The sequence below is a fragment of the Alosa alosa genome, chromosome 23, assembly GCF_017589495.1.
Source record: "Alosa alosa isolate M-15738 ecotype Scorff River chromosome 23, AALO_Geno_1.1, whole genome shotgun sequence".
NCBI classification, from domain to species: domain Eukaryota; kingdom Metazoa; phylum Chordata; class Actinopteri; order Clupeiformes; family Clupeidae; genus Alosa; species Alosa alosa.
In genome coordinates this window covers 11,887,512-11,902,078 of record NC_063211.1, presented here as the reverse complement: position 1 = coordinate 11,902,078, position 14,567 = coordinate 11,887,512, and the positions used below count along the sequence as shown (strand labels likewise).

At 46.7% G+C, this 14,567-nt stretch overlaps 1 protein-coding gene across 1 annotated transcript in view; it reads right to left on the bottom strand.

Moving 5' to 3' along the window:
- grip1 (glutamate receptor interacting protein 1) overlaps positions 1-14,567 on the bottom strand; it is a 202,887-nt gene that overhangs the window by 55,942 nt on the left and 132,378 nt on the right. The window contains exons 10-11 of the mRNA XM_048235680.1: positions 13,165-13,315; positions 7,046-7,194 (exon numbers count right to left, since the gene is read on the bottom strand). Of these exons, the coding sequence (XP_048091637.1) occupies positions 7,046-7,194; positions 13,165-13,315 (300 nt within the window). The remainder of the gene's footprint in view (positions 1-7,045; positions 7,195-13,164; positions 13,316-14,567) is intronic.

Sequence of the window (14,567 nt, the reverse complement as noted above, 5' to 3'; positions counted from 1 at the left end):
AGAGATGGAGAGATGAGAGGAGAGATGGAGGGATGAGAGGTGGGGAGGAGAGATGCAGGGCGGGAGGGCGCAAAGCGGCAACCGAGTTATGATAAAATGTCCAGATAAAATGTCCAGATTGTGCGTTTTCATGAGTTTTCGATCGTTATATATTTCATTTCCATTCATCCCAGAGTTTCCAAAATCACATATAAGGTGTGTTAGAGTGTCTAGTTTCGTAATTAAAAAAAAAAGCGCTATTACGTTTTTGGCACTCAATGCATGGGAAGGAAAAACGTAATATTACATTTTTGGCACTCAATGAGTTAAGTTGCCTTAAAAAAAATCGCTACTACTGTACGTTTATTAACACAAGATGAAATTCCAAAATCAACAGTAGAGGCGTAAGCTTTGCCTTTCTGCCACAGTACACCACTGCTTTCTGAAGATTTATTTTTGGCTCTGCAGCCCAAAGTGCTGCTTGCCACCTTCAGGCAATTATACTGTCCACTCTTCCATACCCTGACCAACCACACCCACCCTTCCTGTTTGTCTGTCACTGCAGTCCTACCGTGATTATACTTTTACAGTTTATATGCAGAATATTTCCCAGCTGCAGATACACACCATGCCAAATACAAACCAACCCATGCCACATACTAACCAGCTAAAGCCACATACTAACCAACCCATGCCACATACTAAAAAGCCCATGCCACACACTAACCAGCTCATGCCACATACTAACCAACCCATGCCACATACTAACCAACCCATGCCACATACTAACCAACCTATGCCACATACTAACCAGCCCATGCCACATACTAACCAACCCATGTCGCATTTTAAGCAACCCATGCCACATATTAAGCAACCCATGCCACATACTAACCAACCCATGCCACACCATTGCACAAAAAAAGAGCTGGGCGATTTGCTCCAGTCTATTAATGAGATGTTGTTCACTACATAGTGCACTATGCACTATACCTTGAATGGATATTAGCTCTTCACTTTATAGTGCACTGGCTCTGTAGGGAATGGGTAGAGGGTCAGAACACACACACACACACACACACACAGTGGCACTGATGCTGTGGCTTACATTGTGCTGTTTGGCGCAGGCACTTTGTCTCTTGTTGGGTCATTCCACGTCAATTGAACCAGGGCCCACGCACTTAGGTCTCAAAATAGGTCTCAAAATTCTGAAAAAATTACCAGGTGTACCTATGTTATCCAGGAGAAACACTGTAAAATTACTCTTATGTAAAATCTATACTTTCCAAGATACAGCCTATTTTACAGGGGGAGGGGTGTCGATTTTGGTCGGCCTCTTTTTGTCAAAGTTCACAAGCCCACAGCACAAATAACTAAACCATGTAGGAGGCTCAAATTTTGCTTGGTACATAAATAAGAATAGTATGTAGCAAAATTGTCACGCTTTGGTCTGATGATTCTGTATGGTCATAGTTGTCCCTCAAAGTTGATCAAAAATGTATTGGAGTTTTTGGCTGGGCTCTGTTTAGGCCTTCAGAAGACATATTTGTACTCAACATACATTCCCACACGGTGTTTGGGTGCTCTGAAAATGAGAACCAAAATGATTTTTCAGACTTGTAAGGTTTGCTGTTCAGACCCTGAAGGAATTTATGTTCTGTTCATTGCTTTTTGTGAGAGTGTTTCTACTTATCTCAGTAAGGAAAATAAATCAAGAGTCTATGTTGAGTACAAATATGTCTTCTGAAGGCCTAAACAGAGCCCAGCCAAAAACTCCAATAAAACTTGTATCAACTTTGAGGGACAGCAGGATTATCCAGACCAAACATGACGATTTTGCTACATACTATTCTTATTTATGTACCAGCATGCAAAATTACCTAAGAGTAATTTTACAGTGTGTCTCCTGGGTAACATAGGTACACCTGGTAATTTTTTCAGAATTTTTTGAGACCTAAGTGCGTGGGCCCTGGTTCAATTGACGTGGAATGACCCTGTTGCAAGTAACTCATGTAACTCCTCGTGTCTTCACAGCGCAGCAACAACAACCTGACGTTGCTATGCTGTTTACTTGTCAATGGGAAGGGGAGGCTGAAGCCAAGCGCAAATGGATTTCTGCCGTTGGAGAGCATGAATACTCGTCTGCCCCTTTCATCCCGCTCTGAATGGGGCTGTGTGCTCCATTGGCTCCCACTCACGGTCCCTCCGATGTGTCCTTACACAAACGCAGCAGCTGCTTTCTCAGCCAAGCTCTTCCAGGAAGCCGCGCTGTCTCACTACGCAGCGACGGGGACGTGGAGGAGAATGGGCTGTTTGTACACCTGAAGGGGCTCCCATTCTGTGCCCATCTCAATGAATCACGCTTCACTCTCTCTATCTCTCTCTCTGTCTATCTGCCAAAGGCATCGACTGCTCCTGCCTTGCCTCGGATCAAAAGGATGAGTCACAAGGAGCAGAACACATGTAGGTGGGGCCTTTTGTAAATCTCCTCTTCCCGCCAACAGTGTTCCGTGAGGCAATTCCGCTCTCCCTTATCAAAGTCGAGAACAACAACACCCCCCCCCCCACCACCACCACCTCCCTTCGACCCCCCTCTCCTCAAATAAAAACAACTTTCATCTGAAGAAAGAGGATTAGTTCCAAAAATTGAAAGGCAAAAAAGTGACAAAAACAGGAAGCCTTTGAAGTTTTTCTTTTAGAGGGTGTGTGTGTGTGTGTGTGTGTGTGTGTGTGTGTGTGTGTGTGTGTGTATGGGGGGCTGACCTGAAGCACTGGCCTGTTCTCTCCTGCTGAAGGGGACATCAACAGAAGGAAGCAGCAGTGGCCAGAGATCCCTTTGCTGGGACAACAGGGCTGTTTGTGCCTTTTCTTTTGAACATACTCATTCATGCTTAATTGGATTCTCCTGCAGAGGACCATATTAGCACCTGGAATGACACCTCATGGACAATCTCCCCGTTCAGAAACTCCCCACAGCTTTAGCTAACAATTACATTATGCTAATAACTGTCCAGAGAGACCGAGTGGGGTGGGGGGGTGGACAACCTGCCAGACAGACTCTGGTGGCGGCATGGTCATTTCTGCCCGTGTGATACATTAAGCCCAGAAAGGTCAGTGCGGAACCCCCCGAGGGAGAGGACAGCAAAGAGGAGAGAAGAGGGGGAGAGGAGAGGAAAGAGAGGATATGGAGGGGAGAAAAGAGGGGATAGAGGGTAGAGGAGAGGATGGCGAGAGAGGAGAGAGTCCAACAGAGAAAAAAGGGAAGAGGAGAGGAAAGAGGAGAGAAGAGGGGGAGAGGAGAGGAAAGAGAGGATATGGAGGGGAGAAAAGAGGGGATAGAGGGTAGAGGAGAGGATGGCGAGAGAGGAGAGAGAAGAAGGGATGGACAGAGAGAGGGAAAGGAAAAGCTCCCTTGTGAGGAAGGTGAGTCCGGCTGAGAACCTGCTGATGACCAGTCTGTGCTGGGGGGTGCCTTGCTGATGACCAGTCTGTGCTGGGGGGTGCCTTGCTGATGACCAGTCTGTGCTGGGGGGCGTTCTGCATGTGCTGGCAGTCTGGTAATGGCCCAGCCCAGTAATGGTGGACAGGTAAGATGGACTGGGATGGGGTGTGTGTGTGTGTGTGTGTGTGTGTGTGTGTGTGTGTGTGTTGGGGAGGGGGTTGTGTTGGTGTGTATGTGCCCTCTGCTAGCACTGTGATGCGGTAATCTTTTGGCTGGGTGTCAGGACTCCCCTTTGCTGATGACTGCAGTTCCTTGCCGCTAACAGACAGACAGGTGACTTTGCAGCAACAGTCCCCGGTTACCCCCGCCACCATACACACACACACACACACACACATTCCACTGTCCCCGTCCTAATGCACCTCTAAAGCTTCCTATTTTCATTTCTCTCTTTCTGTTTTCTCTCACACTCCTGTCCTGCCCTCAGTGAGCTCAATACAGGTGCCGAGGCTGTGTGTGTGTGTGTGTGTGTGTGTGTGTGTGTGTGTGTGTGTGTGTGCCTTATGCACACTCCCATCCTCTGGGTCGGCTCTTTCACCACAAAAAGCCCTCGTATCGGCGCTGTCAATCAATCTCAGAAGTGTCCACTTTAGCTGATCCTCCGACCTGGACACGATTTTCAATTAAAGCAGATGAGCGATGCGGCTTGGCCCAAATCATGGCATCATCAGAGGAAATGGCTGGTGGATGATTTGTTTGTTGTTTTCTTTGGCACCACCTTGTACCCTGTGTGATTGGTTTGTTTTTCAAAATGGCCACCCAGCAAGAGGCCTCTGCTTTAAACAACACTTTCTCTGGTCAATAGAGCTCATTTTGGAGCTGTTTGTTGCCCACCTGTTTCATTGTTTTTTTTTGTGTGTGTTTTTTGTAGCTGTTTGCAGCCCACCTGTTTTGATTGTTTTGTGTATGTGTGTGTGTGCTTGTGTGTTTGTGTGTATGTGTGAGTGTGGTCCATGGTGTCTGACTTTTTGATTAGAAACCAACTAAGATTGAACAAGCAAATGAATCCAATACTTCAACAGAAAAAATATACTATGGAAGAATGGAAAACAATAGCATAAAAATATACTATGGAAGAATGGAAAACAACTGCATAAAAAATATGACAAAAGCTGTTCACAGAACGGAACAGAACATCATAATAACAGAATACAGAAAAAAAAAAAACAGCAGAAACCATTAGAGGTCTATTAGCGGTGCTGCACCTGGCAAAAGACAGCCTTGTAGCACCTGTTTCCTCTTTACATTTTTGCATAAGGTGTCTACCATATCAAGACCCCTACAATTAGAACCCCCCCCCAATCCTACTGTGATATATTTGACCCCCTCTCCTCCCCCCGGCTGCTATCTCTGTAGATATGACATGGCAGGCTAATTACATGAGGCAGGGGTGGAGTGTGGCGCTGGAGCAGCGCTCGAGTGAACAATGCCAAATATCTTTCAGGATCTAATTACGGGCTGGCCAGAGGTGTGATTTCCTCCAGTGCGCTCCACCGCACAGCGCACAGCAGCAGAATACTAAACGGCCCGCACCGCGCTGCAGGTGAGCACAATCTCTCACACACACACACACACACACACACACACACACAGGCTCTGAAGCAAATGTGCAAGCAAATGTAAATCCCATGCACAAAAACAATCACACACACAAAACACAAAAACACAAACACACAGACAGGAGGCTGTGCATACATACACTGATAGAAAAACCATGCCACGTCTCAGAGCCCAAAGGGAGCTGGCGTGGTCGTGAGCAAGGCAGGGCTGTGTGTGTGTGTGTGTGTGTGTGTGTGTGTGTGTGAGTGTGTGTGTGTGTGTGAGTGTGTGTGTGTGTGCGTGTGAGGGCAGAGCACTCAGAGGGTGTATTTGACTAACAGAGAATTTTTCGCCAAGCTTTGCTTTTCTTCAGGCTATTTTTTCCATGTTAATCACTTGTTAGTCAATAGTGAAAGTAATAACTGTGTAGAACTGTTTTGTCGTTGATTATGAGTCCACAGTGAAATTAGCTTCACTGTGCCCATGAGTTCAAATAATAAGTGAGTGCAGATGCATGTAGGTCTAGGCTAGAGACTGCATACACGGACGTCTCGCGTGTTAACAGATTACTTCAAACGCACAACTGACTGTTAAAATACCGATGCGCTGTTTGAAGTTGCACTGCTTGCTATTAAAGGGAATGGTAGATGTCACTCTCATTGGTTTAAAGGTTGATATGCCCAAAACACACCTATTACTGAGTAAGAAACCCATCAAGCCATCTCACCAAGAACACCTTATGACACACCAATGGCAGCGACACACACACACAAACAGCTCATCCGTCCAACACCTGTGTAAGCTGTCAGCACGCTACGAGACACCCACAGACACACACACCACTTGGGACTAGACACCTCTGCTCTGCTCGTGTGTATGTGTTTGTGTGTGTGTGTGTGTGTGTGTGTGTGTGTGTGTGTATCCCACCTACTGCAATCTGTCCTGGTGAGCCATAAGCAGCTGTAAAAAGCGCTATGATAACTCAGGCACTGTCGTGTGCTCTGCTACTAGCTGGCTAGCGACGCTTATCCATTAGCGCCGCCGCAGGAAATCAATACTAAACGGCCATTTTTGTTTACCTCAGCCATTCGGATAAATGGAAAAAATTCTTAAAAATGGAAGACGGGGAAAAAGTGCTAGCAGTGCTGATGCAGGAGGGGAGGAGAGGAGGGGGGGAGAGAAGGAGAGAGGAGAGGAGGGGAGGAGAGAGGAGAGGAGGGGAGGAGAGAAGAAGGGAGGAGAGGAGAGGAGGAGAAGAGAGAAGGAGAGAGGAGGGGAGAAGAGGACGAGAGAGGAGAAAGAGAAGGAGAAGAGAGAAGGAGAGGAGGGGATGAGAGGAGAGGAGGAGAAGAGAGAAGGAGAGAGGAGGGGAGGAGGAGAGTGGAGAGGAGGGGAGAAGAAGGGAGGAGAGGAGAGAAGAAGAGAGGAGGGGAGGAGAGAGGAAGGGAGGAGAGGAGAGAAGGAGATAGGAGGGGAGAAGAGGACGAGAGAGGAGAAAGAGAAGGAGAAGAGAGAAGGAGAGGAGGGGAGGAGAGGAGAGGAGGAGAAGAGAGAAGGAGAGAGGAGGGGAGGAGGAGAGTGGAGAGAAGGAGAGAGGAGGGGAGGGGGGAGGAGCTTGGGGAGATCTTGTGTTTTCTCCTAAAAGTTACGAGCAGGCCTGAACATACTATAAATCATATAGGTATGGAATCTGCATGAAGAATACGAGTAATGAATGTAAAGATAATGTGTAGGTGTGTGTGTGTGTGTGTGTGTGTGTGTGTGTGTGTGTGTGAGTGAGAGTACAGTGTGAATATAAGTGGGTTGTATCTGTATGTGAGTGTAATGTAATGTGTGTGTGTGTGTGTGTGTGTGTGTGTGTGTGTGGAAAAATATGTGTGTGTGTCTATATGAAGTGTGTAATGTGTGTGTTGTGTGTGTGTGTCTGTGTGTGTGTGTGTGTGTGTGTGTGTGAGTGTGTGTGTGTGTGTGAGTGTGTGTGTGAAGTGTGTGTGTGAGTGTGTGTGTGTGTGTGTGTTGACTCACGGGAGCTCTTGTAGTCCTTCTTCTTGAGTTTCCTCCTCATCATGGTTCCGCGGGGGCTGGTGGGGTACATGTTGCGCGGCAGCGTGCTCATGTTCAGCGAGCTCAGGCTGTACGCACTCATGGAGGTGGGAGAGAAGGACAGCCCAGAGCTGCATAGAGAGGCAAGAAAGGTGTGAGTGGAAAGGCAAGGAGGAAAAGAGGGAGAAAACAAAATCGATAGAAGGAAAGTCGAGAAAAAAGAATTAAGAGGAGGAGAGAAGAAAGGATGTCGGGTGGGTGTAAGAGGGACAAGAGATCAAATCATTGATGAATAGGAGTAAACAAAGACAGATCAGATCATTCAGAGACAGAATTAGACAGAGCACAAGAGAGACAGAAAGTAAGAGAGTTAGGGAGAATAAAAGGGATAAAAAAGATATAGGCCCATAATAATAATGAGTGTACAGTCATGTGTGTGTATGTGTGTGTGTGTGTGTGTGTGTGTGTGTGAGAGAGAGAGAGAGAGAGAGAGAAAGAGAGAGTGCGTGAGGAAAGGAGAGAGGGACCAAGAGAAAAAGAGAAGGTCTTTTGTGTGTGGGCAAAATTTCACCTCCAAATAGCATCAGAACCTGTTTTAAACACACAAGCATGCACACACACACACTACCCCTGCATCTCTGCATCTCAGCGACTGTATCAAACTCCACCAGCACTCCATATGTCTCTGATATCGGCATGTCACTATGGGAACATCTTTATTTCATAAGATTAAAAACGATTTACATATGGATTATAGCAAAGTCGGCTGTCCTTTGAACCTCACATTTGATCATTCCACAACACATATTTATTTGATATCTGATTTCCCCCCAAAAACCTATTACAAGAAGAACAAGGTGTCAAATACACACACACACACACCCTCCCGGTGACTGTGTGTTTGATCAAGCTGTGTAAACGCTCTCTCTTCGCTAACACTCAAAACTGAATGTTAATCCTGCCCGCTCTGCCTAAAACAGCTCTCACTTTGAAATGTGTGTTTGATTTGGCCCAGACGGCCTTGCTTGCTACCGAGCACGCGGAGGGCAGATTGGACAATTTTAGCATCTCGGCTTTGAAAACAGAGAACACTCTCCTCCATCCCACTCCTCCCTCACTCCCTTTCTGCTCACCCTCTTCTCTCTAGTTCTCTCTCTCCCCCCTCCCAATCAAGGGTTTGGCAGTCCATCTCTCTCTCTTTCCCCTCTTTTCCTTCCTTCTCTCTAGTTTCTTTCTCTCTGTCCATGCACACAATCAAAGGTTTGGCAGTCCATCTCTCTGTCTCCCCCCCCTTCCATCTGTTTTTGTTGTTTCTTTTCTCTCTGTCCATGCAAACATTACCAGGCTGTCCATCCATCCTCTCTCTCTCTCTCTCTCTCTCTCTCTCTCTCTCTCCTCTCTCTCTCTCTCTCTCTTAACATCCCAGGCGCTTCCCTCAGAGACAGCAAATGCCACTCAGTGCATCTGTCTCGTGCTCCTGCAATACACGCTAAAAGATTCAGGGCCTAATTGAATAAGGCCAGCCGGAGATAGAGTGCTGGCTAATTGGCTTTGTCTGCGTGCAAAATGTTAAGTGATATCACTGGGTGAAGAAGAAAAAGGGAGAACAAGACTAAGAAGGAGACAACACACAGACACACACACACACACACACACACACACACACACACACACACACACACACACACACACACACACACACACACACACACACACACACACACACACACACACACTTAAATGTTTTTTACTGGTGAAAGAGAACATAAGAACCCCGAAGCCCTTGGACCTAATAGAGGATAAAACCAAAAGAGAACGAGGACACACACACACACACACACACACACACACACAGGGAGAGAGAAAAGGGGCACTAATGTTCCGTCACAGAGAATGAGAAAGAGAGGGAGGGAGAGAGAGAGCAAGGGAGAGAGAGAGAGAAAATTAAGTCTGAAACACTGAGCGACGGAGGGGAAAGAGATAAAGGGCCGGTGATTGAGAGGCACCAGTGGATGGATCCAGAACGAATTATGGGGAAATTGGCAGAGTGGCGCCACCAGACATGACCTCTCTCTCTCTCTCATTGGATGACAAGAAATCCAGAGTGGGAGAGATAGAAGGAGAGATAGAGTGAGGGAGACACTGAGAGAAACTCGGAGAGATAGAAACAGGGAAGAGAAATGCAAGGTGGAGAGAGGGAGAGAGTGAGACAGACAGAAAAAAAGAGAGTGAGGGCTGGACTTGAGTGTTTCTGCTGCTGGACTAGTGTGTGTGTGTGACTAGCTGCTGTCCTTGAGATGGAGAGAGTGAAAGAGAGGAGCTGGAGATCAATAGTGCCGTTGGGACAGGAGGAGGAATTTATAGGTCCAGAGTGGAGGATACACACACACACACACACACACACACACACACACAAACATCAGCAGGCTAGCTGCACTGCGTCTCTCTCTCACTGAGTGCAGTGTTTCCCATTTCCGCTCCCCTGGACCAAAGCAGCACTCATCACACTCTAACAACTGCATCTGTCTGGTCTCAGCCATGGAGACGTAATAGTGTTGCCACGGAGACGTAATAGTGTTGATAAGCTGATGCATTTGAGTAGCCTATTGCTCTGAACTAACTCCCACGAATGACCCGCTCTGATACATATAAATGACCACAATTATCTGACTTAGGAGTAGAAATGACCTTCATTAGACAAATACGGGACGGGAGTGGCCCCAGTTAAGTAAGCAGGATATTGGGTGTTCACACATAACACATTGCAGGGTCGGAAGGAGCAGGATTGTTTAATGGTTTCTGCCCAGATCATAGCTGGAATGGGAATAGAGGGGAACGTTCTAGAAATGTGTTTTTTCCAGGCTTGGGAAATGGAGGTCCTCACCTTTCTGCTGGCTCAAGACAAGCTCATGTTGACCAATTTACACAGCTCTCAGACCACGGGGACTAATGAGGACCGCCTGATAGGGTCAATGCACAACAACACAATGCCATTACTGCTGACCTCCTGAACCCTAACAACTTCATGACTACAGAGGGATAGAGAGAGAGGGGGAGAGAGAAAGAGGCAGAATGGCAGATACAAAAGGGAAAAAAAGGAGAGGACTGACATACACCTGCACTCATCTAACTCCCTGTCCTGCATCATGTCCATTCTGACTAATTAAAGGGCATTATGGGAACTGGAGGCGAGGTGATCGATAGCCATCGACAGCGTGGAGCCCAGGGGTGCTGCCAGCAGGATCATTTGGTGAGCAGACAGCGTTAATGTGAGGGGGCTAGAATTGACTCGCCTTTAGAGCCAGACCTGGACGCATATGAGAACTACGATAACCATGACCGTGAACACTAAAGCACGGAGAGCCCTGGCCAAACCCTGTGGTTCTAGAGAGAGAAAAGGGCTCTGTGTTGGTTAAGGATCTTTCAGGTTATGGTGCTGTACCAAAGATCTTTTCTAAGAACCGTGATGGGATCTTTTTTAATGAACAAGGCATGATTGCTGATTTTTTTTAGGAGCAGGTGCTTGATTTGGATTTTGGAGCTGAGATCTTTCCAGAAACCATGGCAGAAAGCTCAGAGAGAAGAGTTTGACTTTAGTCTGGGTGTCAGTGGACAACTCTGTACTGGACTGAAGGGAGATGTGCGTCAACTGACTATGATTTCCCTCCCCTCTACTGCTGGCACCTTTCCCTCTCTCTCAGATGTGAGAAATAAGCTGGCTAAATATAGTCTTTGGACTAACAGGCTGAGACCCTTTCTTCTAGGGTGCTAATAATACCAATAGCACCTTGTGTGGCCTGAAACAAGTTCACAGTTAAAACTGTGGACATTTGATTCGTTAGCACTCTAACCTGCTCTCTCTCTCTCTCTCTCTCACCCTTTCTTTTGTCTTTATCACCAGAGTAATCCAGTTGTGCCAATGCAATCAGCGACAGAAAAGAGAGCAGGGCTTTGGTGAAGAGGCAACAGTGATGCCCATCCATTTCTTTAAAAAGAGTGGAGGGGGGTTGGCTGCAAAAGCTGCTATTCTCGTCTGACCCTCTGCTCATTCTGTATCGCCTCCCTGCACCTTAGCCCTGGGAGAGAGATGAGAGAGAGAGAGAGAGTGAGAGATAGAGAGAGAGATAGAGAGAGAGATGATCCACTACGCCCACCACTGTCGCATAATGAAATCAATGGCTTGAAAACACACACACACAAACGCACAATCATAAATAAACAGACTAACAGAAAAAAGTAAATAAATGAATAACTAATTTGAGATTTGACAGTGGCAGCAGCTGCAGAGCCAGCTGTGGATAATCTGTGGCTGTCAGGGACAATGCCCACACCAAGGCCAACTTTAGTTCTGCTCTATATTTCTGAGGGAGAGAGAGAGAGGGAAAGAGAGAGAGGGAGAAGAAGGGAAAGAGAGACAGAGAGAGAGGGAGATGGGAGAGAGAGAGAGAGAGAGAGAGATAGAGAGAGAGAGAGAGGAGGGGAGGGAGGGAGAAGGGAAAGAACAAAGCAAGCCCACACATTCTACACCAAGAAAAATCCTGAGAAGGAGGAGAGCAAAAACTGGATGAAGGTGTGAAAAGAGGAGGATGAGGAGGGTGAAGAGGAAGAGGACAAGGCGGGATGGAGGAGTGAGAGAGAGAGGAAGTGAGAAAAGAAGAGGAGAGCGAGGGAGAGGAGCAATGAGGAAGAGGAGGGTGAGGAAGAACACCAGACCAGCACACAGAGAGGGAGACAGCTTAAAAGGAGGATAGAGAAAACGCCAGGAGAGAGAAAGAGTGATGAGACAGCTTAAAAGGAGGATAGAAAAAACACCAGTAGGAGAGAAAGGGTCATGAGACAGCTTAAAAGGAGGATAGAGAAAATGCCAGGAGAGAGAAAAGGAAAGGAGGATGAAGAAAGACTAGTAAACCCATGTCAGAGCAGAAGGGAGAGAAAACAGGTAGACAGGAAAGAAGAGAGAAGAGGAAGATGAGATGGGAGAAGAGAAAAGAGAGGAGAGGAAGAGATGGGGAGGACAGGGGATGGAAGAGAACATGAGAAGATTAGAGAGAAAGAGAGAAGAGAGGAGAGGAAGAGATGGGGAGGACAGGAGATATGGAGAGAACATGAGAGGGAGGAGAGAAGATGAGAGAGAAAGAGAGAAGAGAGCAGAGGAAGAGACGGGGGAGGACAGGGGGAGAGAGGAGAAAAGAGGAGGAGGAGGGAAAAGAGAGAGGGAGAGGAGAGGGAAGAGGAGGAGGAAGAAATGGAGGAGAGAAAAGAGAGGGAGGAGAAAAGAGGAGAGGAAGAGAGAGAGGAGATGAGAGGGAGATGAGGGAGAGAGAGGAGAGGAGAAAGAGGAGGAGAGGAGAAAAGAGGAGGAGGAAAGAAAGAGGAGGAGGAGAAAAGAGGAGAGGGAAAAGGAGAGGAGAGAAGAGGAGAAAAGAGGAGAGGGAGCAGGGAGAGGAGAAAGAGAGGAGAGAAGAGAGGAGAAAAGAGGGAGAGGAGAGAAGAAAGGGAGAAAAGAGGAGAAAGAGAGAAAAGAGGAGAGGAGGAGAGAGAGGAAGGTTATGGTGAGGAGAAAAGAGGAGAGGTAGTGAGGAGAGGAGAGGAGAGGAGAGGAGAAAGAGAGAGGAGAAAAGAGGAGAGGAGAAAAGAGGAGAGGAGGAGAAAAGAGGAGAGAGGAGAGGAGAAAAGAGGAGAGGTAGTGAGGAGAGGAGAGGAGAGGAGAGGAGAAAAGAGGAGAGGTAGTGGAGGGAGAGGAGAGGAGAAAAGAGGAGAGGTAGTGAGGGGAGATATGAGGAGAAAAGAGGAGAGGTGGTGAGGAGAGGAGAGGAGAAAAGAGGAGAGGTGAGGAGGAGGAGAGGAGAGGAGAGGAGAAAAGAGGAGAGGAGAAAAGAGGAGAGGTAGTGAGGAGAGGAGAGGAGAAAAGAGGAGAGGTAATGAGGCTAGAGGATGGGAACAGGATGAGGTAGAAGAAGGAGGCAAATGGTGGCAAATGAGGAAAAGAAGAAATAAAGCAAGTGAAGATGAAAAAGAGGAGGAAGGAGAGAGTGAGGGAAGAGAGGACAGAGGGGAGGGACAGTAGTGACCTAATTTGAGAGTAAAAAAGGCTATTCTACGGAGTTGTTGGAGAGGATTTCTGCTGCTTGGCATGGCTCCGGGTGGACTGGTCAGGGTGGTAGGTGTTATAGTGCTGGTAAGGGAGGAAGTTGCTGTTGTTGTTGGCACTGGACTCCCAAGGAAGCGTCCGTGTGCTCCGCTGGACCTTAACTGCCCCGAGGGACAGGGCAGGAGAGAGAGAGGAGGGGCAGGGGGGGGGGAGGGGAGACACAGAGACAGGGTAAGGAACTGGGTGGTGAGCACACTCACACATAGATAGATAGATAGATAGATAGATAGATAGATAGATAGATAGATAGATAGAAAGATACTTTATTGATCCCAAGGGGGAATTCAAGGTCTCAGTAGCATACAGACATCACACACAACATGCACTTACAGCAGAAAGAGTAAATATAAGTATATACATATAACAAAACTCCACTGTACAATAGAGACAGTAGAAGATAAGAAAACCAAAAAAGTAAATACTAAATATACTATATAAATTAAATTAAAAAAATCCACAGTGTGCTTAAGGATGATCAAGCATGAGGCGCTTGCAGTGACAGGGCCGGGACAGGGCCTGTAATTCTGTGTGCATGGTAAGGTGCTCTAAGAGAGTGAGTGTCATGGTGAAGGTGCAAAATGACACTCACTCTCTTACATACACTCACACACATACACATCATGGTTTCATTACAATTTAATGTATCTGTGCATAGTTGTAGACTAAGAACTACACTGTAGCATAAAGTTATGATATTCACCTGGGCCACACCCATCCACCTCAGACAACAAAGGCTCTGATGAGTCAGGGGTGGCCCAAGTGAATGATAAAAGTGGAGGCTCTTGTCTTCCACGGCCTTCTCTTCTCTTCACTCTTGGTTTTCACTCTTGACCTCCTCTCTTCTCTCACTCCCTCTCTCTGTCTCCCTTTGTCTTCCTCTCTATCTTTCTCTCTAGCCCTTTCTCTCATTCCTTCCCATAATTTAATATTTGGGTTTGTAGTCTTTTTGGTATACTGATTCATCTGGTGTATCTGTTATCCTTAATTTGTTAACTGGTTAAGTTTATCTTTGTGTTTTGATAAGATTCCTCTGTTCTTTTGGTTGTGACTTTGTTACCTTACTTTGTTACAGTAGACTATGTGAGTTTACTTTTAAGGCTTAATGCCTAATAAATTGTTCATTTGCCTACCAATCGCATACAATTCTCGTAGTATGCCATGCCATGCACTTCCATAGCTGATAAACTAGTCACTTGGCAATTGAATGGTGATACAAATTATTAATTAAATGGAGTCAGATTAAAAGAGTTTGTAATAATATCATTGCCATTTAACTCTTCACTCTATTTGTCCACACGCGATCAACAAGAGAATGGCCCAACACACTACTCATCCATGTGAGTAAGCGCTGTG